Raw genomic sequence first — 20,122 nt, 5'->3', positions numbered from 1 at the left:
GTGTAAAATAACCCTAAAGACATAAAAATGAATAATCTTTCCCTGGAAAAATGAAGTAACATCTGTATCCATAACTGTGAGATCCTTGCCTGAACAGGCTAAGAATTGTGTTGCAACAATTATTGCTTAGCGATTTGTCAGCTAACGTTTGTTGGCTTTACTTTGATGACTTACTTTGAAACTTACAGGCAACTTTAAATGGAAACTTTGCTTGGAAGCTGTAAAAAGTTATCATTTTGTATCAAGTTCTAACTTAAGTGATCAAATAAATATTCCTGTTTTTGTTATGTTTTATATTCCTTGTCCCTCTCTATGAGAAAAGTTATTAGGATGGTGAATATAAAAATTAGATCAATATTTTTTTCTTAACAATGGCTCCCACCACTTAGTGAGCTTTGAGCGATATAGGGCCGAGGTTTCACACATTTTTGGCATTCTTGGTCATAACACTGTGAGCCTGATAACATTTGTAGCTGATTTGGTTTGGCAGACTCAAACCACAAATTGTGAACAAAGAAAAATCAAGATACATTTTCCAAAAACCATTCCAGAGAAAGAAAAAGAAAGAAAGTAAGACTTGCTTCTCAAAGACTTTTTCACTCTGACGTTCTTACCTCACACGGTGTGCGTGGGCTTGGTGCACTGGAGTGCGACACTGCACCACGTGTTGGGAGCACAGAGAAACTCATTGTGAAGTTTCGTGGCATGCTTCCCAGCCAGTATTTCAAATTGAGACTTCCTGATTTTCTGAAGCCGTCCAGTGAGGAAGGTCAAGTGCACGCTGCCCTCCACGTTTCTCGACACTTCTGGTAAAGGTGTGTAAAAGCCTCGGGGAAAAAATAAATCTGCTACTCCAGTTACCACAGAAAATTTGAAGGGTATATAAAATCATCCTTTTTATCACTTTTTATTCTCAGTTAAAGTGGTGAAAATTATCCCGGTAGACATTTCCATGTTAGAAGTTGAGAAAAAATTTGTTTTTTTTCCACAGACTTGCTGAAATCAGACATTAGGGTGTGACGTGGACAAATGTAGTAATACCAAGATCTCTAGTTCAGCTACGACTGCATAAGGCAAATATGGTGAAATGGAGGAAGTGAATAAAGCTGTTATTCCTGTAATTTAATAAAACATTTTTTTTTTTTAAATCAGTCCAACGTCCACACTTTAGACGCCCCTGCGTCTAAAGTTTAAGTGGAAGCATTTTGTTTTAACTTTTACATCAGTTCAATAAAAGCTTCTGAAGCAACTAAGGGCAACAAATAATTTTATCCTTTTTTTTTTTTATCTCTCCAAATCCCTTTGGCTCCGCTTGTGTTTGGTTCTCAGAAAATACATGGATTATACTGATGCGTTCAGCTGTAGGACAAATGCAGCAAGTCAGAAATCAGATCTGTACTGTCTGTTCACCGGGGTTGTGTAATGGGATCTCCGTGACTTTTTCACGAGTCATCATTTTATCGCCACAGCTGTGCGCGCACGAAACAAATGTATTTGCATTGTTACATATTGCGATACCAAGACTTTTTTAAATTTTATTTTCATCTCATTTATTTGAGGAAGAAAGTGCACGATGAAACAAAAAAAATCACATTCATTGCTTGAAACAGGTGGGGGGAAGGTTGCTAATCAGTGTAGCTTTCAAGCAAATCACTGTAATTTCTGATTATCAGAAAATAAGCAGCATCCTAACAGGCAAACCTGAAACAAAACATGCTGGCGTGTGGGGAAACATGAGGGCGTTGAGAGGCGACACCATAATCCTGCTACAGCACAAACTGCACAGACTGAGGAGGATTCGTTTTTTATTTAGATGGCGAGTTCAGCTTCTTCTGTGATTTTTCATGGGATCATGCACGGCTGTGTCTGCTCCTTACAGCGGCTGCTCGGAGAAAGCGGTGTAGCTCTTCACTCGTGCAAAGAAGAAGGGCGTGTACATCCTGTCGAGGTCAAACGTTGTGATGACAGTTTCCCCAGTCAGCCTGAAAACATGATTATGGTCAATTAGAAACTATAAGTGCAGGAAGAGGGGGGGGGGGGGGTTTCTGCTAATTTGCCTTACTTGTAAGTGATGTGGCAGGAGTGGTGGATCCACACAAGCTTACTGAAACTCTGACGCCCTCTGGAGGTCAGATGCAGCCCCACGTGGAAGGCGTGCTCGGCCTCGGGAGCCTGGTTCCGCCTGCAGAACCGATTTCTTTGAAACTCGGTCGCTTTCTGCGAAGAAACGGCAACGATTTACAAGCCGATCCAGGACCTGAAAACTCACCTGGGACGCTCAAGTTCGAGCTTATTTGTACAGCACATTTCAGCCAAAAGGCAGTTAACTCTGGCAATAAACATTACATTTTGTCGAGTTCTGTCAACAATGCACGTCAAATATGCTGATCATCACCATTTCACACACAAATGTTGGAGAAATTAACCACACAAAAAAAAAAGAAAACTTTACATCCTCCTTTTTCTTGCAGACGACAGCAAAGACTTTGGTTTGGTTGTCCGTCTCTTGTGACAGACGGAAATGACCGAGCAGAGCAGAATCCATTCTGTAAGAGGAAAGACAATTGCAGCGGTCACAGCGGCTGATGGTGTTTCTGAGCTTGTGGAGCACTGAGCCGCACCTGATGTTTCTCGTACGCAAGCGGGGAACGACGGACAACGGGTCCTCGGGGGTGGTGAGCATCAGGACGACGCCATCGGGGAAGAACCGGAGGTACCTTGAACGGCAAAGTCAAAACATAACGGATAAAGGTTTAAACTTTGTGTGCTTATCCTTTTAATTGAGACGTGAATAAACAGTAACGTACCTGTAGTACTCAACGTGATGCCAAGCTCTGTAGAATCCGTCCAAGGACTCCTCTCCTTGACGGATGTACGATGTCTTGCTGATGTAGACACCTGAGGAGAAGTAGCATGAAGGGACAATAAATAATATGCACTAAATGCACACTTATTCCTAAAACAATATTCTCACAAGAACTCTTTTAATCACATTCTGTGCACCCTCTTGACTGGTTTTAGATGTACTTCTATCTTAACTGACAAATTCCTGAGTATTTTTTGTTTCCTGATAGAATGTTCTGTCTTTTTGTTTTATTTTTTCTCTAAAAAAAAAGGCCATTCTTTAAACACTCGAGGGCATGATTTAAAAAACAAAAAGACTGAAATATTCCTTAAATATTCCGACATTTCAACAAAATGAAATTGAAGCTGAAACAATGTGTCGCTACCGTCGAACCGGACACGTGGCCTCTGCAGGAACATTTCCCTCCAGGACTTGAAGGGCACTACTTTGGTGCAGTTTCGTCCCCAAACTCTTAAACAAGCCGAACGCCAAATCTCAGGGTCCCTGAAATAAATAAATAAAATAAATAAAAACAAAAAGATGAATATTTCTGAAACCTGTTGAGCAGAAACAACTTGACTGCAAACCAGCCACTTCACCTGGCAGAGATGTAGAACCCCCGGCAGACCAGAGACAGCTGCTCCAGGGCCCGCATGTCCAGTTCGCTCGACACAACCCAGCGAAATATGTACATCAGGATTTCCCGTGGCAAGGCTGGCAATTGGAGAACGCAGGTTTCAATACAGATGCGGACATGAGGACCTCAGATGAGTTTACGCAAAAGGTCTAGGAAGTCATCTCTACCTGAAATGTGCGTCTGAGTCGCCTCAAGCTCAGGAGAGCAGATCTTTGGAAAGGAGCTCTCCAGAGTGAGCTGCTGCTCAAAGTAGGTGAGCAAATCCTCAATCTCCCCGTCAGTGTCACTGTCCTCCATGCTGAGAAAATTACAATTTAGTGATAATTCACGAGTCCCGTGTTGAGCAAGACGGTGATGCTGGAATTTATGATTTGATGCAATAAGACAGACGTGTCAAACTCATTTTCAGTTCGGGCCACATGTCTTCAATCAAAGGACTGGTTGTGGCAGAATGTAAAGGTAAAGTTACCCATTAGCCAACTGTTAAAATATTATTTAATCAAAAGAAGAGAAGCAATTTAACTTGACATTGCTTAATTTATGACTGCTGTGATGTTAATTGTAACTTACTAATTTCCTCCACCTCTGTCTGCGTCAGGAGGACGGCTGTAGTTGATTTTAAACTCAATGTCAGGGTCTAGCTGCATAGCCAAGCGATAGAACTTGATAGCTGCAAATAAAAAACATACTTGGATGATACTGAATCTTATGTAAATTCTCACACAAAACTCAGAGAGTAACGGGTGGCAATTAAACAAGCTCAAACACGACAGAACTCATTTAAAAATAAGACTGCGATTGCTTCTGAACATAATTTTTGTATTCGATTTATCATTTCGCTAACAAGTATATTCACCATCTTCTATTTACTTGCCTTCATAGACAGCCCCATTCTGCTCCTCCTGCACAGCTCTCAGAAATAGCTCTGTAGCCTGACAGGAAGGCGAATCTCAGTCATCTAGTGCAACACTTTACCAAGCTGTTAGTTATACTAACAAACAAACAAAAAAACAATAAATAACCAGCTCACTTTTTCCTCTCGAGCAATGTCTTGAGTCCTCTTCACACCTCTTGCCCTCTGCAGTCGGTCACTCGTTCCAGGGCTCGGCTTGAGTTCAGACATCCACTGAGCTCTGAACACATTGAGTTCCAGCTGCCAGGAAATTACAAAACAAAACATAAAATACATTTTTTCCCTCCCCTTATTAGCAGGGTGTATAGCTGTTTTTATCAACATCAACATAACGAAATAGAGAAAATCTGTTTTAAACACGCTTTTTCCGATAAATGAGCAAATAAATGAAAAACAACAATTTATGAATCCAAAGACTCATAAATATGAGTCTTTGGATTGTTTTATTACTTGAAGGTTTGGATCATCTGAACTCTCATCTTCATCCTCTAGCGTACCTCCAATATCAGCATTTTCATCTGCCTGCAAAGGTAAGCAACACTGTTGGAACCATGGTAGTTTTTCATACAACTACGTTTAACCAAGATTCTCTGCAAAAATGTTGTCTGGTCTTGCTTACCGCCAAACAGACTTCATATCACTTTTCAGTTTATTTCTGAAGTTGATTTTGCATTTAATTTCCATGAGTGTGATTTGGTTATATTACCCAAGTCATTTAATCAATACTTCCTCCTGGAGAGCTACTCCAGGAAGTACTGGTATGGCCATAGTATGGCCTCCACACTGGAAATACTGAGACAACAAAAGCAAATCAATAAATGCCTTCCTTTATAAGGAACAGTGCATTAACTTCAATGATCTCAACCTGTTATTTTGAAAATGGGAAATTGAGAACATCTGTGAGTTATGTGCCAGTTTTTCACAAAACTAACTTTAGATAAACATCTACTGACACAAACAACTGTAACACGCCCACCAAAAGCTCATGCAAGTTCAATTTAAATGTCATGTTGTGAACTGACGTTAATATTAGATCAAGCGAAACAAGGTAATCTTTTTCCGCGCTGTGTGCGCATTTTATACATTATCTGTTAACTAACCCCGATGTTTACTAGTAGGTACGTGCAGAGACCTTATAGCTAAACGGGTAACCTGGAGGAAAGCAGGTGTCGTTACTGTTAGCTTCGTTAGCTACGGAGCAGGCTAACCCCCCCAAAACAAATAAAACACGGACACCCACCATGACACTTTGGCCAGTAGGTCTCTCTTTTTTATCTTCGCAGGCGCTCACCGGTCCCGTTTACAGTTCACGGTCGGAGAAACGAACCACACAGCACACATATTTACGAGCTCGCAGGAACGCAGCCATCTTGCAGAGCGGCCCCGGAGCGTCGATGACACGTTCGGGTAAAGGGTGCGCTGAGGCGGGGCAGAGAGAACCAGTGAGAGACGCTATGCGAAGACAACGCCATATACCAGCGCTAACCCACATAAAGCTCCACACTTATTCCAGTTTATTCACTGATGGTCAGTTCATTGAAACGTAAAAAGATTCAATTCAGTTTGATTCAATGAATTAGACGAAGGTTAATTAAGGAAATTATTTTTATTCCGCAAAACTTAAACAAACATTGTTTCTTAGTCTAATATTGGTTTTACATAAAATATTATTATTACTACTACTACTAATAAGAATAATTTGTATTATTATAAATAACGTCTTTAATAATATCAATAACAGCAAAAATATTAACTTTTCTCCCACATTTATACCCCAAAATGTCTTTCTTGTTTTCAAATAAATATTATACAATTTGAAAGTGTTTTTTTTCTCTCACCCCATTTACATATGATTTTCAAAGTCGGTCCAGCTTTGCTACTCTGTCTAAACATCTTGCCCCTCCTTTTCCCTCACAATTTCTGGGTCCACCGCTGTAAAAGGCCAGAAGAAAGTTATTACACTAAACACGTGATAGAGATTTTGAGTACTTTTCATATTTCTCATCACAACAAAAAATTTTGTTGATGAAGCCAACTTTCGCAAGATATGTATGGACCTTTGATACTGCAACATTAGATCAATATTCATATCTAGTTTTTCGTGCCACATGAGTTCTAATTTCTTTCAAGAGTGCTGCTTTTCTGATCCATGTAAGAAACCAATGATTCAAGAGCAATATCAGCATCTCCCATCCGCCTTTGCAGTGACAAATTTTACATATCCTTGACTATGGAAGGAATATTCTCCTTCCGTATTCATATATTAGCAGTTGAATATGATTATTTTAGTAATGCGCGTATATTTATAACTATTAGCATTAAATATTCAGACATTTATTTGGCATGTTTTCGTTGTTCAGGGTCAACTAAATCTCGGATGTTTTCCGCCTGCCTGAAGCCTGCGGAGAGGCTGTGATTTGTTGTCAGGAAACAAAATTACTGTAACAACGCGAGATTATGGCGAGCGCTGACGAAATGGCCTTGCTGAGAGTTAATTCTCGCTGAGTGCACGGCTGGCTGGTTGCGGTTGTCGTATAACAGTGCAACTTGTTAAAAAACTGCTGACATTAGCGATAAGTTAAACATTAACTGCATTGTCTTGGCTATGTGTTGTTATCGCTTCGACACGGGATGGGTGAGTATTACTTGGTCTCATCATGACATGTTGTTTTGAGTCAGTTAGGAGGACCTCCCTCTTCTCTCCTCCTCAGTTTTCTCTGCAGGGTTGGCCTGTTGTTCGATCACCACCGACACAAACAGCACTATTACCGATTATTTAACATGTTTGCCGCGATTAACCTTTTAATTTTTAACCTAAAACGTCAGGAATAGGTTGTGGTAGCAAGCTCGGTTAGCTTGAAGTTAACGGTGCTTCCCAGGTTAGCAGAAGCAGCAGAGTGTCAACTGAGTTGCTACAAATGCATTACATTGTCATCTTGATTGGAAGATGCATGGAGCTAAGTACATGGCAGGACTGGAAGAGAACTTGGGGTTTAGTGATTTAGATCAAACGATATTTATGCTTTAGAATGGCCCAGTCAAAGTCCAGTCCTTAATCCAGTCAGTGGCAATACTTGGAAGATGTTGTTGACAGACATTCTCCACTCAGTCCACCTGAGTTTATTTTTGCAATAATTTGAAGCAAAATTACCAAAAATTGCACCTTTCATTTATTTTTGATTTCTTCCTTCTTTACATTTATGCTACAATATGTTGGTCTGTCACATAAAATCAGTGGTTTCAATGTAAAAGATCAAAGAGAAAAAATACTTTTGCAAAGCACTGTCTGTACCTGAGACAATCAAGAAACTGCATTTGAAATATTGTGTTATTTCAGGTACATTGTCTTCTTAAAAAGTTACAGAATTGCTTTTAAGTTGGAGTAGTCCATCACTACTCCCGAAACCTGGGAGTAGTGATGGACTCTGACCTGACCCTTCAGAGCCACATTAAGACAGTCACAAAGTCGGCCTTCTATCACCTGAAGAACATTTCCAGGATTAGAGGACTAATGTCTCAGCGTGATCTAGAGAAATTCATCCATGCATTTATCTTCAGCCGCATTGATTACTGCAAGTCCTAGAGGGTTAGAGTCCCAGTTAAACGACACTTAACTAAAGTCCTAATAGGGGTGCGAGTTTTAATGTTTTTATCTTTTTTAATCTTTTTCGAAATTTCTTTCTCTTTCTCACTGTTTATTCAATGTCACATGCTGTTTTTATTTTAATTATGTAAAGCACTTTGAAATGCCTTGCTGCTGAAATGTGCTATACAAATAAAATTTGATTGATTGATTAATTGGTGAATATGTGTTTTGTACCTGTAACATTCCTCTGTCACATTTCTTGCAAAACATAAACTCATAGTGCTGAATGCTTCACTTTTTTTCTTTGCTTTTCAGCTCAGAGGAAACAAATTTCTGACATCATGAGTCCTCCAGCTCAGCCGAACGTCTTCTGCTGTTGCCACAGAAAAATCTGGTTGCATTCAGCAGTAGAAGGCGAACACAACTGTTTTTCCTCCTAATTAGTATCTGGACTACGCTCCCTCCAAAGGATAACATGGAAGTAGAAGCACAATGAATAGATACACCACCCTTAGACAGCTTGGAGATGGCACCTATGGCTCTGTCATCCTGGGTCGCAGTCTGGAGTCAGGGGAACTTGTTGCCATAAAGAAGTGAGAATGTAGAGATTATGGGATTTAAAAAAGAAAAAAATTTTTTTTTTTTTTTTTTTTTTTACTTGTTACAGATTTTCTAGTTTTGTGCTGTGGTATATCATTGTACTTAATTAATACAAATGATTTTGGTGTTGAGCTCAAACTAATTAAACAGAAACATTTGTTTTTCAGGATGAAACGAAAGTTTTACTCCTGGGAGGAATGCATGAACCTTAGAGAAGTCAAGGTAAGTTTATATTGGACATATTTTACAGTTTTTCAATACCAAAGCAGACATTTGTCATATAAAAATGTTTTTACATAATTACAAACCAGAAAAAAATGTGTGGGATTTAAATGAATAATTAACAATTATTGACCTAATTTGTGCTAAGTGGTATTTCTTTATGTTAATGATTTTTTTTTTTTGGACATGCCAAAAAATATTCCTTAACAACATAAATTTAAAAAAAAGTACTGGTTCTACTGGCAGATTATTTAACTTATAACAAGACATAAGTTGTCTTCTTATAAAACTTATAATGGCAGATTATAAGGGAAATATTGTGCTATCGGAACTAGTAATTTTCATCAATTTTAAGGAATTATTAACTTAAAACAATATTTATGTCAGCTCTAGGTTAAATTAGGTTAAATATGTTTTTCAAGTTTTGCATAGAGTACTTCTTTCACTTCTTTCTGAAAGCATATGCATGTTACTTCCAACTATGTTCAGAATCCGTTTGGATTAGAGGTGAAACGTCCTTGTTTGCTTAATTGGACAGTCCCCTTAGAGTAAAACTGAGTGGGCAGAACTTTGAGATATTTGTTTTCATAAACAATAAAATATTCCTAAAAAGACACAACTGCAAAATAAACATGATCAATGAAATACATTGCAAATCCCAGAAATGCAGATCTAAAGAATACAGAGTCGTACTCACATTCTCACTGTATTTTGATTGGGTTTCAGTATTTCAATTGTCCTTTTGAGATGAACACCACATGTTGACGATTTACGTGTTATACTCTGATGTTGTTAGTAACTCAGCTGTCAAGTAACCCAAACCTTTCTCTTGTTTTGTTCCCACGCCAGTTCAAAATGTCAGAGTCCAAATTTCTTCACCCCAGCTCTCAGAGCAGCAGGTGATTCTAGCGAGCTCTTAAATTCACAAAAACCGCTGGCCCGCCCGTAGCACAGCAAACCAACAGCAAAGTCAAGAAAATAATGCTATGTAGACTAGCCATAGCATGCCACTGTTAGACTCCCTTTCACTTTCCCCTCCCTCCTAAAAAGTAGCATGTTCAATACATGAACCCAGTGCATTCACCCTGCTTTCAAGTTGTTTTATGTGTGATTTTCCTTTTTTGAATTTTAAGCAAAAATCCTCCTTCGGCAGCAATAACCCCCTAAATCACACAGCGCTCTTAATCTGCTCTTATTTTATCCAGAAGCCGCAAGTCGTGCTTCTCAATGTGCTGCAATAAAGCTGTTTGCATTGTCCAGCATGATGAGATTTATTTAGTTTCATGTACATATTTTAATTTTTTAATTTTTTTTTTACATTGCATTATGTATTGTTTTACTCTTTCAGTCCCTGAAGAAACTAAACCATGCTAATGTCATCAAACTCAAGGAGGTAATCCGGGAAAATGATCACTTGTACTTCATTTTTGAGTACATGAAGGAGAATTTGTATCAGCTGATGAAAGACCGGTAAGTATTTTTGTTTCTTTCTTTAAAAATGTCCAAATATTTAAAGTGCTTTTGTAAATTTTAATGTTTCCTAACAATTTTTTGACTTTTGCGCATTGCTGCAGGACACGTTTGTTCCCTGAATCGGCTGTTAGGAACATAATGTTTCAGATCCTGCAGGGACTTGCATTCATTCATAAGCATGGTATGTTTTTTTTTTTTTTACAACCAGAGCTTAATGTTAAGCAGGACTTAATACACTTGTTGTTTTAAGTCCTGATGACTTTTGCACTTGGTGTCTGTCAGGGTTTTTCCACAGGGACATGAAACCAGAAAATCTCCTGTGTATGGGCCCAGAGCTGGTGAAAATCGCCGACTTCGGGCTCGCCCGTGAGATCAGATCTCGACCGCCCTACACGGACTACGTCTCGACTCGATGGTGAGATTAAATGCTGTTTGTGTTTAATTAATGCAAATGAGTAGGATTTCAGGGTTTTAGTTGCCATGGTGTTTTTAACCAGGTACCGAGCTCCAGAGGTGCTCCTCAGGTCCACATCATACAATTCACCCATAGACCAGTGGGCGGTCGGCTGCATCATGGCTGAGCTTTACACACTCAGGCCTCTGTTCCCAGGATCCAGTGAAGTGGACACCATATTCAAGATCTGCCAAGTCCTGGGTACACCAAAGAAGGTAATAATTGGTGAAGGAAACAGAAACATTTGATTTAGATCAAAAATCAATAGAAACAAAAGAAAAAACTTCATATTCATTACCAATAACAGTATTTTTCCTAAGTTTTTTCTGATGAGGTCAAATAGTGTTTTATAATGAGCAACAAGCTTCCTGTTGCTAAAGTAAATGTTTTTAAAAACATTTGTTGCTCCTCTAAGTTTGGATCAACATTGTTTTGTCCTCATAGTTTTTTATAATGGAGTTGGGAAGAAAGACTTTTTTTAACTCCTCTCGTATTCATAGAACCATGACCAGAGAGTTATTATTTTCTGTAATGAACCCAGCTGCAGTGGAAGTCTGTAATATCCAGATGTACTGTGGCTTCTCCCTACAGACTGATTGGCCCGAGGGATACCAGCTGGCAAGCGCCATGAACTTCCGTTGGCCTCAGTGCGTTCCCAGCAACCTGAAGACGCTCGTCCCCAACGCCAGTCCAGACGCCATCCGTCTCATGATGGACCTGCTTCAGTGGGACCCCAAGAACAGGCCGGCCTCTGCTCAGGTACCGTACCCCCGTCATCTTCCATTCTTGCAGCCAAACGATCTGAACAAAAGTTAACTGTTGGTTGAAACCCCCTTCAGGCTCTCAGGTACTCGTATTTCCACGTGGGCCAAGCTCTTGGCACCCCTCAGCAGATCCTGGAGCAGGGCAGACCTCAGCCGGGTCGAGTGCAGCTGCAGCCTCCTCTGCAGCAGCAACAGCAGCAGCAGCCTCTCCTACTGCTGAAGCCCATGCCCCCCACCCAGCCTCCACCTTCTAACCAGCACTGCACGCCCTCCAGGCCTCTCCAACAGGTCGCGCCGCCCCCTGCATCCGCAGCTGCCCAGGCGGCGTCTTACCAGCGACACACCGGGCCCAAGCACATCCCAAAGCCGGAGCAGACGGAAGTCATGCCGCAGAGTCACCTTCCTTACATCGTCGACAAGAGTCTGCAGAGCAAGGTGAGCTGTCAGGTCAGATTTTAACCATATCAGGCCTGAAATCTGGGTGTGGTGATGGACTCTGACCTGACCCTTCAGAGCCACATCAAGACAGTTACAAAGCCGGCCTTCTATCACCTGAAGAACATTTCCTGGACAAAAGGACTCATGCCCCAGCAAGAGCTAGAAAAGCTCATACATGTGTTTATCTTTTAGCAGGAGACAGGCAGCGCAAACCTTCTCAACTACCAGGTGAAGCCAAAGGGAGGAGGGCGACGGCGATGGGGACACGGCACGGGACACCTCAAGAGTGACAACTGGGACAACTATGAAGACAGAGATCTGTCCTCTTTGAGCATTCTGGGGAAAAGTAACTTTTCCTCAGAGAAGCGGAGGCAGGGAGAGGATGCTCTGAGCAGGTGAAGATGCAGTCAAGTGATTTACTCACCAGCTCCCTCACATGTAGAAAACAAAGCGTGTTTAGATACAAGCAGCTCTCGACTTTTCCCTTTTACAGGTACGGAAATGTTCTGGATTACAGTCGACCCAGTGGAAAAGAAGACACACCTTTGAACCTGAACAAGACCGCAGCCTATCAGGAGCCGTCGAGAACCGCCTCAGCCAAGCAGCACTACCTGAGACAGTCTAGATATTTACCTGGTAATAAAAGGATTTTTAAATACCTGCTGGTGTGATTGGAACCTGATGTAGTAGCTGCTTTTGAAAAGATCTTAAATGCAATTATCAGAATGTTAGACCTGAAGAAATCTTAAATAAGGTTACATTTCTCATATAAAGTTATAAATTGGATTTGGAAGCCTTTAAGCTGTAGTCATTGCAGTTCTGGTCGAGGAATTAGGATGTTATTATGCTTTTATGTAGTGTAGTAATCAGCCCTGAGATGGATAAAACATCTCTTCCCTAAAGAACGTAATAGTTTTCTTGGTGAAGTAAAATTGAAACAGTGTTCTAACCTATCGGGTTTTGTCAATTCAACAAGGCTCAGCATGAAATTGAGGATTTCAGATGCTAACAACACCTGGTATGAAGTTCACTCAGGTTGAAGGCATTAAAGTTAAGTAGCCTGTAGATGCAGATACGCACTACCAGAGCTGATAAGTAATTAGCGAATAAAGTTATTATTCAAAACCAACCAATTGGAGCCAGGAGGAAGGTGCTAGCGCTGGCTGACAAGCATCCTTGTGTATGCACTGCTCAATGTGCTAATGGTGGCGAAACAACATAGTATTACAGAAACACTGTTTATGCCCCATCATCTGTGGTCGTGCTAACTAGCCTTAGCATTCATGCAGCATGGCATGCTCTGTTCTGGAAAACTAGCTGGAGCTGCAGAGATTAAAGGATGGGGGATGTGAGCAGCGTTTTTGGTGGATAAAACTCACTGACTGCCTGCTCATGTTCATCACAAAATTTATGTGTTTGCAGTGATCCATAACTGTTTTTCCTTCAGGCATAAGTACAAAGAAGAACGTGGCCATAGATGCCAGTAAGGACTTCACTGGAAGCCATCTTTGGGGCGGCAGTAGTATACCTTTTGGAGGAACGCTGCCGAGCAGAGGAGCGCATGGTAATTTTTCTTTCCCAAATTTTGCCGGTTTGTTGCCTCGAACTGCTTGCAAATACATTTGTGTCTTCTTGTCTTTTATCTTCAGGTACAAATACAATCCCTGGTGGATACATCCCATCATTTTACAAAAAAGACGGTGGCTCTCCTGGCCACAGAGGAAGGCAGGGTACATCAGTGGAAGCAACAGCGTCAAGTGAGCTTTCTCTCTCTAATATCTGTTTGTTACATTACAGCTAGAAACTCATGTGTATTACCAAAATTTAAGGTGATGGAGCAACCTGGTGAAAGCTGAAAGCATGCATCTACTTGATATGAATCTTTCTTATTTTCTGTCGTTATAGATTATGCAACATGGCGGTCTGGTCGGAGTCAGATGAACCCCTCCACCAACGCGCCCACAGCCAACAAAAGCACGTCCGGTCTGCATCCTCGCCCGCCGCTACAAAGCATTCACGGCCGAACAGACTGGTCTGCCAAATACGGACACCGCTAGTGGCCTCCGTGGAGCTCAAAAATGAGCTTCAATAACTCTTTCGCTTCCAAAGAGTAGGCCTAGTTGTTTAGTTGTTTTATAACCAAGCGTGTAAATATAAACTTTACACAGCAATAATTTTTGTTTCATAGGTGTACAGTGAATGCTTTTGAGTTGTAAACTATTTAAAGTATGACGAAATGCAAAGAGCCAAAAATGTGAGTGCAACCCTTCCCTTTCGCTCTGTCTTACTGTCTCTGTATTATAGCTGCTGTTGTGCTGCAAAGGTTATGCCTCAGTTTTGCTTCCCTGAATGCTGACATGTAAACATATAATATGCATATTACAATGGTATGAAACCTTCACTGTGATTTCTTTTGGGCTAATTAATTGTTGTTTTTTTTTTTACTTTTTGCATTTTGTTCAATGACAGTTGCCTTGCCAGTCAACTATTGTTTTGTGTTCATGTTTTCAGTAAAAGGATGTTGTAATTTTAGTGTTGATAAATTGCCATGTTGCATAAATCTGTTTCAGTAAAATGATGTTGAACCCAAACTTTAAGTCTCAAGTTATTAAGTATAAACAACATTTTGTGTGTCCCATTTTCACACTTGATCATAGCACTTTAGAAGTGTTTCATTTTTTTTTTATGGATGAGCCCAGGCTGCTGGATTAGGAGTTAATCTGGGTTAGAAAGCTCCTGTAAGGGTGCTGTGCCACTGAATACAACAACATACAAAACTACATTAAAAGGTAAGGCAAACTGCCACGTGCAGCGCCGCATTTGGATGTGTCTGAAGCTTGGAGCTTGACTTCCCTACGTTTCTCCTTTTGGCCTTGAGCTTGTTTGGAGGTTCTAGCAGGGGAGCGCAGCTACTGGTACACCGAAGGATGGTTGTCCGCCGCGGGGGGACGTCGTCCGCTGCCACCGAGCGCAGAGCTTCGGGAGGGACACATATGGAGCAGTGAGGGAGGAAGGGGACACCCGCCTAGCCAGCCAGATCAGCCGAATCAACCCTAGCGATCAATGGGGTGACAGATGTCGCAGCCAGATCGCCCTCACATCCAAGAAGAGAAAAAGCGCCGAAACCTGTATATAGACGGAGGAAAAAGTACTAAATAAATAACGGTACTTAACTGGAAATTTTAGTTGTATTAACTGTAATTTATGTAAAGTCACGTAAATAATCATACTAAACATGATCCTTATTTTTCTTTTTGTGTAAATAATGACTAAAAGAAGGAAACTAGACATTTATCCATGATGCTTTGCGATAATGTGTAAATTTACCATGTTGCTATTGGATCACTTCTACCAATCACAGGCTTTAGGAGTTGTACACGCCTCCATTTTTTTGTTGTTGCTTCTTTATATTTTGAACCAAACCAGTTTCTTCTTCCCAGTTCGCAGCTTTGAACTGTGCTCTGTCCAGCTTTTTTTCGTCAAAAAGAAGTTTTTGCACTTCTGTCTTTTATTTTTGTTCTACGTTCACTTACTTCTAGATTCGAAACTCCGCTGTCATGTCTGGAAAAGTTATTCTGCACTATTTCAATGGAAGGGGGAAAATGGAGTCAATCCGCTGGCTTCTTACAGTTGCAGAAGTGGAGGTTTGTTAAGGCATTTATATTAAGTCATCTAAGGTATATTTGATACTGTCATGAAATGTCTCATTATACTGCTTTGTGTTTACAGTTTGACGAGTATTATCTGACCGACAGAGAGCAGTACTTAAAACTCCTGAATGGTGGGTTAAACAATAATGATGGACTCTATATGACCTGTGCAAAATTTATATTTTTTTTTATCTTAACTGTTCATCTTTCACCCGCATGTGTTGCATTGTATGCGGAAACACTGTGTTGAAAATTAAAAAAAAATGAAGGGCGGAGAACATTGTATGTCTTTTTATTTTTTTTATTGCTGGGAGTGGTGACCTGGTGCTATGTTTTCTCTGCAGAGGGGTCACTCATGTTTCAACAGGTTCCTCTGGTGGAGATTGATGGCCTTAAACTTGTGCAGACAAAAGCAATCCTGCACTACATCGCAGAGAAATACAATCTCTACGGAAAAGACATCAAAGAACGTGCCATGTATGATCCAGCTCTACCACATGCTAATCTAAATCTGCTTGTTTTTTGTCATGTTTTAATCTTTCGACACATTTAAACTTCCCCATTAGGATCAACATGTATGCAGAGGGACTGATCGATCACATGGAAATGATCATGGTCCTCCCCTTCGTCACAGACACCAAACCCAAACTTGACAATATCCAGAGCAAAGCAAAAGAGCGCTACCTGCCAGTATTTGAAAAGGTATGCTGTAATAACTCACTTCTTACAAATGTTAATCATTCATAATTAGGGTAATTAAGGCAATAACTTTTCAGGCACTTACTGGACCCGTGTACCTGGTGGGAGGAAAACTAAGCCTTGCAGATGTGCTCCTGGTTGAATGTACTTTGATGCTGGAGGAGAAATTTCCTGATATCCTCAAGGAATTTCCCAACATCAAGGTCAGTCTGGACCTGCAAAGTCTTGCAAAAGTGTTCATACTTCCTTTACTACCTTTTTTCATTATTAAGTCAGTAATGTGTAGAAACATTTTTTTGCCGCTATTATAGCCACAAGTATTTCTGGCTATGTCTCTCACCATCCTTATTTATGTAAATTCTGACCCGTTTTTCCCATTCAATAGTTCAAGTTCAGTCAGATTGGATGGAGACATTTTTTAGGAGTTGACACAAATTTCCAGTGTCATTTAAATATTGAAATTATATGCTTAATGGCTTGTTTAATAGTTAGTCTTCATCTGTATGTAGGAATTGACATGTAGGCCAAAAAGCTGATGAGTTGAGCCAATCTCTTTCCATTTGCAGACGCAATTTTCAGATTTGTGTTTGGAAACCGTTCCTCTGGCATCACAGCAATTCACCATTTTATCTCATAAAACACATTGTTTCTGGTTGGAATGTTACAAAATGTGCAAAAGTTCAAGCGATGTGAACTCTTCTGCAAAGTACAATGCCTCAAACATTTCTTTCCTGTTTTCCTCCACAGTTATAAGCCCTCACTACTTAAACTGTGTTGAATTTAAAAGTTTTTTTTTTTTTTTCTTTTGCATTTTCCTGTCCAGTCCTTCCAGGGCAGAATGATTCGAATCCCAGCCATCAGCAGGTTTCTGCAGCCGGGCAGCAAGAGGAAGCCGCAGCCAGATGAAGATTATGTCAAGACAGTCAAGGAAGTGTTCAACATCACAGGACCCTTTCCATAATAATCTCTTCTAACAAAATCTGGTTCATTAATCAAGAAAGCACTAATAAACCTAATCATGTGAACATCTCTGGTGTAGTTGTGTTGATAACACCGGACTGAAAAACTAATCTTATTAACAGGAGTTGATTGGTGGAACCTTTTCAAGAAGGTGTAAAACTAAATAAATGGAGTTTTGAGATAACATCTCAGAGGCTGTTGTGTTTTTGTTTTTAAACACAGGCTTTTAGAAAATTATATATAAAAAATATGCACTGTACAAGTCAAATTTCTTCAATTTTTGATTCTACAAATATTTTAGACATAGATCCTTATTTACCGTTTCACAATTGCAGACACGTTAGAATTAAAAGTTACAGTTTCAATTATTTAACATTTCTGATCTTTATTTTTATTTCATTAATAGATATAAAATACAAAAAAAAATGCAGTGTTTAGAAATATTTGCCACACCAATAAGTAAATTAGAGTTCATTAGCATAATTGTGCTTACAATCACACGGCCTCACATACAGGTCATGAATAAATTCCTTTTAAAACTCTCACAAAAATACAGACTTGGTGGAACAGCTTCCTTTTGTGAAGACTTGCTTGTGGAAAGTCAAGAGTCGTCTGAGTCTGGTCAATACAGTTTGGTCGGTTACATTATGGTCAGCAGCAACAGGCGAAACACCATCAGCAAGCTGAAAAAGAGAACAAAACAGGCAATCAGCAGATTTGTTTCAACAGTTCATTGCAAAATCAGCTTTTCTGCAAGATAAGCAATTCTGACTGACCTTAGCCCCGACATAATCCCCGCCGGCATTAATTTCCCTGATTTCTTGTATCTCATTCCCATGATGACTGCCAGCAACCCAGAGGAGGCTGAAACACAGACCGAGATCAAGTTTGTGAAATGAATGAAAGCCCCGGAGACGAAGCAGGGAAAACACGTACTTAACACATTACTTTTCTCAGTAAATGTATTCCTAAAGAGGAACTCATCCTCATGGAATTCTGACCAAATCTTTACAAGTTCCACACATAAATATTAAACACATTTTGCTGAAATGTATTCGGGGGGCTTTGTAGAAATGGCAGTATCTATGTGTCGCCTTTGTGGAGAAACTAGCCACATGAATTTACTCAGGTATGATTTTGACTCATCTTTCCATTCAAACTGTTCATTGTCCCTTGAACAAATCTTTTGATTATTTTCATTGCATGTCATAAATCTTTCATGAAGCAGTTGGTGGCTCTCAGCAGACACACACAGCCCTGATAAAATGATTATTGTTATAGGTTATTAGAATGGGTTTTTTTTAAGTTACTTTTACTTAATTTCAAAACATTTCCTAAGTGACATACTGTAATTGCTGTACAGTTTGGTTGAAAAACATTTTTCTATTAGGGAGAAATCACATTAGTATAGTTTTTTCCCCTTTAAATTTTCTTCCAACTTTCAATTTTCAGTTCAATTTCATTGGATATTTGTAACATAAATTGGGAAAAGGTTAATTATTTATCATGTTCTCAGGTTTATGTCATAAGACTATAATTTTAACAGGCATTGTAGATTTTACAGGCCCTAAATGTCTGTAAACAGAGCCATCAATATATTATGCAACAAGGTTGCAAAGGTCTTGAGAGGGCTCTTGGTCGTTTCCCCAACATGTTTCTTCTGTGAGGCTTTGGTGATTAGCAGTCCTTTAATGGGCCATAAATTAGGTCTAAACTGTCTTATATTGACTAGCGCTGATTGGAGGGAAAACTGCTTTGACAGATTCGACAAGTTTTTTTTTGCTTTCAATGCATTTTTGCAGCTTCTCTTCTTCATATTTTCATTAACCATTAACTGTGTCAGTTCACTTCATTACGCAATTTAAATCAATAAACTTACTGACTTCTTTGTATGTGTGGATTAGGCTTTCTTGGTTTTCTTTTTAGCCAAGATAAGGTCCAATTAACATTAACAGGGCCATTAGAAATATGAGGTATACTAACCCAACAGCACCAGGATATCTTTTGGGTCATTGGAGACGTTATAGGCTCCATACGCAGATAATCCACCAAAAACTAAACCAGCAATCAGGGACATCACACTACCTGCAATCATTTAAAGACAGTGAGGATCAGAAAATACATAACTTTGAGAAGGAGTTCTATGAAAATTCAAATTCAAAAATACTTTATTGATCCCAAAAAGAGATTAAGTGTTGTAACTTAATAATTCATCAAGTCTTCAAAAAGTTATTGTAAATGAATTGAAAATTAGTACAAATGAAATTAGTACGTTAAACCTTTTCTCTTATATCCCAGAAATCCACCAAAAATGGTGGCTGCAGCATAGCCGAAACCAATCCAGTCCATTGCCAGTGCGGAGCTGCAAACACAACGTTGACTTTTTAAATTGTTTGCATGAGGAAAGGAGTAGAACAATCAACTAAAACGATAAATAATTCAATTCACACACACAGTCCGGCAACAGGCTTAGCTAACTCTGAACATTTACTATCAGTTGAACTTCCTTAGCATTTGGAATCTCTAATCTACGTAGTACACAGGATTAACAGCTAGATGTCGCTGTTTGTCTTTCAGTGATATACGCAAACTACTGCAGAACAACCGAGGCTAAGACGAAGAAATAGGCTATTAATAAGGCGACTTCTTTAGACACATATTCTTATCTTACGGCAAATAAATAGCTCCCAGATGGCTGAGAAACTCTTTCTTACCCGTCGTCCAAATCAAAGATCAGCACTGACAGATTTCAATTTGTGGTCCTACACTTCCTGCCGTTGCTGCTCACCTACCAGACTGCGCATGGCAGATTTGGTTAATGTTGTGTTCGCTGACCTTCATCAAAATTGGAAATGTGACTAGATTAGTTTATTTGCTACCC

At 39.8% G+C, this 20,122-nt stretch overlaps 4 protein-coding genes across 6 annotated transcripts; 2 read left to right on the top strand and 2 right to left on the bottom strand.

Moving 5' to 3' along the window:
* Positions 1-1,524: 1,524 nt before the first annotated feature.
* fbxo9 (F-box protein 9) lies at positions 1,525-5,808 on the bottom strand. Of its 2 annotated transcripts, XM_014981841.2 has the most exons (13): positions 5,636-5,807; positions 4,846-4,917; positions 4,513-4,635; positions 4,357-4,414; positions 4,053-4,152; positions 3,650-3,780; positions 3,445-3,559; positions 3,231-3,349; positions 2,808-2,898; positions 2,622-2,717; positions 2,453-2,546; positions 2,063-2,217; positions 1,525-1,982 (listed from the first exon to the last, which is right to left on the bottom strand). In XM_014981841.2, exons 1-13 carry the CDS (start codon positions 5,636-5,638, stop codon positions 1,874-1,876), a joined length of 1,266 nt encoding a protein of 421 aa, XP_014837327.2. In that variant the 5' UTR covers positions 5,639-5,807; the 3' UTR covers positions 1,525-1,873. The 2 variants fall into 2 exon arrangements, with proteins under 2 accessions (XP_014837327.2, XP_087868950.1); XM_088012824.1 differs by lacking the exon at positions 4,846-4,917 and having other exon boundaries at positions 5,636-5,808.
* Positions 5,809-6,837: 1,029 nt separating this feature from the next.
* Positions 6,838-14,523, top strand: LOC106914798 (male germ cell-associated kinase). 2 transcript variants are annotated; one of them, XM_014981839.2, is made up of 14 exons: positions 6,838-7,030; positions 8,297-8,574; positions 8,749-8,803; positions 10,152-10,273; positions 10,378-10,457; positions 10,559-10,691; positions 10,774-10,945; positions 11,322-11,489; positions 11,570-11,929; positions 12,128-12,327; positions 12,426-12,568; positions 13,380-13,496; positions 13,582-13,689; positions 13,838-14,523. In XM_014981839.2, exons 2-14 carry the CDS (start codon positions 8,474-8,476, stop codon positions 13,987-13,989), a joined length of 1,911 nt encoding a protein of 636 aa, XP_014837325.2. In that variant the 5' UTR covers positions 6,838-7,030; positions 8,297-8,473; the 3' UTR covers positions 13,990-14,523. The 2 variants fall into 2 exon arrangements, with proteins under 2 accessions (XP_014837325.2, XP_014837324.2); XM_014981838.2 differs by having other exon boundaries at positions 12,125-12,327.
* Positions 14,524-15,350: 827 nt separating this feature from the next.
* gsta.1 (glutathione S-transferase, alpha tandem duplicate 1) lies at positions 15,351-17,427 on the top strand. The gene is made up of 6 exons (XM_014981835.2): positions 15,351-15,576; positions 15,662-15,713; positions 15,927-16,059; positions 16,149-16,284; positions 16,359-16,484; positions 17,105-17,427. The coding sequence occupies exons 1-6, from the start codon at positions 15,490-15,492 to the stop codon at positions 17,240-17,242; spliced, it is 672 nt and encodes a 223-aa protein (XP_014837321.1). The 5' UTR covers positions 15,351-15,489; the 3' UTR covers positions 17,243-17,427.
* Positions 17,428-17,606: 179 nt separating this feature from the next.
* tmem14a (transmembrane protein 14A) lies at positions 17,607-20,081 on the bottom strand. The gene is made up of 5 exons (XM_014981837.2): positions 19,956-20,081; positions 19,521-19,603; positions 19,225-19,326; positions 18,018-18,105; positions 17,607-17,924 (listed from the first exon to the last, which is right to left on the bottom strand). The coding sequence occupies exons 2-5, from the start codon at positions 19,588-19,590 to the stop codon at positions 17,882-17,884; spliced, it is 303 nt and encodes a 100-aa protein (XP_014837323.1). The 5' UTR covers positions 19,591-19,603; positions 19,956-20,081; the 3' UTR covers positions 17,607-17,881.
* Between the last annotated feature and the right edge of the window lie 41 nt (positions 20,082-20,122).

The sequence above is a fragment of the Poecilia mexicana genome, unplaced genomic scaffold, assembly GCF_051168715.1.
Source record: "Poecilia mexicana isolate PSO_F unplaced genomic scaffold, ASM5116871v1 scaffold_15, whole genome shotgun sequence".
Classification (NCBI taxonomy): Eukaryota; Metazoa; Chordata; class Actinopteri; order Cyprinodontiformes; family Poeciliidae; genus Poecilia; species Poecilia mexicana.
Note: the sequence above shows the minus strand (reverse complement) of the source record. Positions and strands in the feature narration are given on the sequence as shown.

Coding starts and splice junctions, on each gene's coding strand:
- tmem14a (XM_014981837.2), bottom strand. CDS start 19,590: ATGGACTGGATTGGTTTCGGCTATGCTGCAGCCACCATTTTTGGTGGA. Junction 18,106..19,224: donor AGATATCCTGGTGCTGTTGG/GTTAGTATACCT, acceptor TCTGTGTTTCAG/CCTCCTCTGGGTTGCTGGCA. Junction 17,925..18,017: donor GGGATTATGTCGGGGCTAAG/GTCAGTCAGAAT, acceptor TCTCTTTTTCAG/CTTGCTGATGGTGTTTCGCC.
- gsta.1 (XM_014981835.2), top strand. CDS start 15,490: ATGTCTGGAAAAGTTATTCTGCACTATTTCAATGGAAGGGGGAAAATG. Junction 15,577..15,661: donor TTACAGTTGCAGAAGTGGAG/GTTTGTTAAGGC, acceptor TTGTGTTTACAG/TTTGACGAGTATTATCTGAC. Junction 16,285..16,358: donor ACCTGCCAGTATTTGAAAAG/GTATGCTGTAAT, acceptor ATAACTTTTCAG/GCACTTACTGGACCCGTGTA.
- LOC106914798 (XM_014981838.2), top strand. CDS start 8,474: ATGAATAGATACACCACCCTTAGACAGCTTGGAGATGGCACCTATGGC. Junction 12,328..12,425: donor GGAGAGGATGCTCTGAGCAG/GTGAAGATGCAG, acceptor TCCCTTTTACAG/GTACGGAAATGTTCTGGATT. Junction 13,497..13,581: donor GCCGAGCAGAGGAGCGCATG/GTAATTTTTCTT, acceptor TTTTATCTTCAG/GTACAAATACAATCCCTGGT.
- fbxo9 (XM_014981841.2), bottom strand. Junction 4,153..4,356: donor GAATGGGGCTGTCTATGAAG/GCAAGTAAATAG, acceptor TTTTATTTGCAG/CTATCAAGTTCTATCGCTTG. Junction 2,547..2,621: donor TTGCGTACGAGAAACATCAG/GTGCGGCTCAGT, acceptor TTCCTCTTACAG/AATGGATTCTGCTCTGCTCG.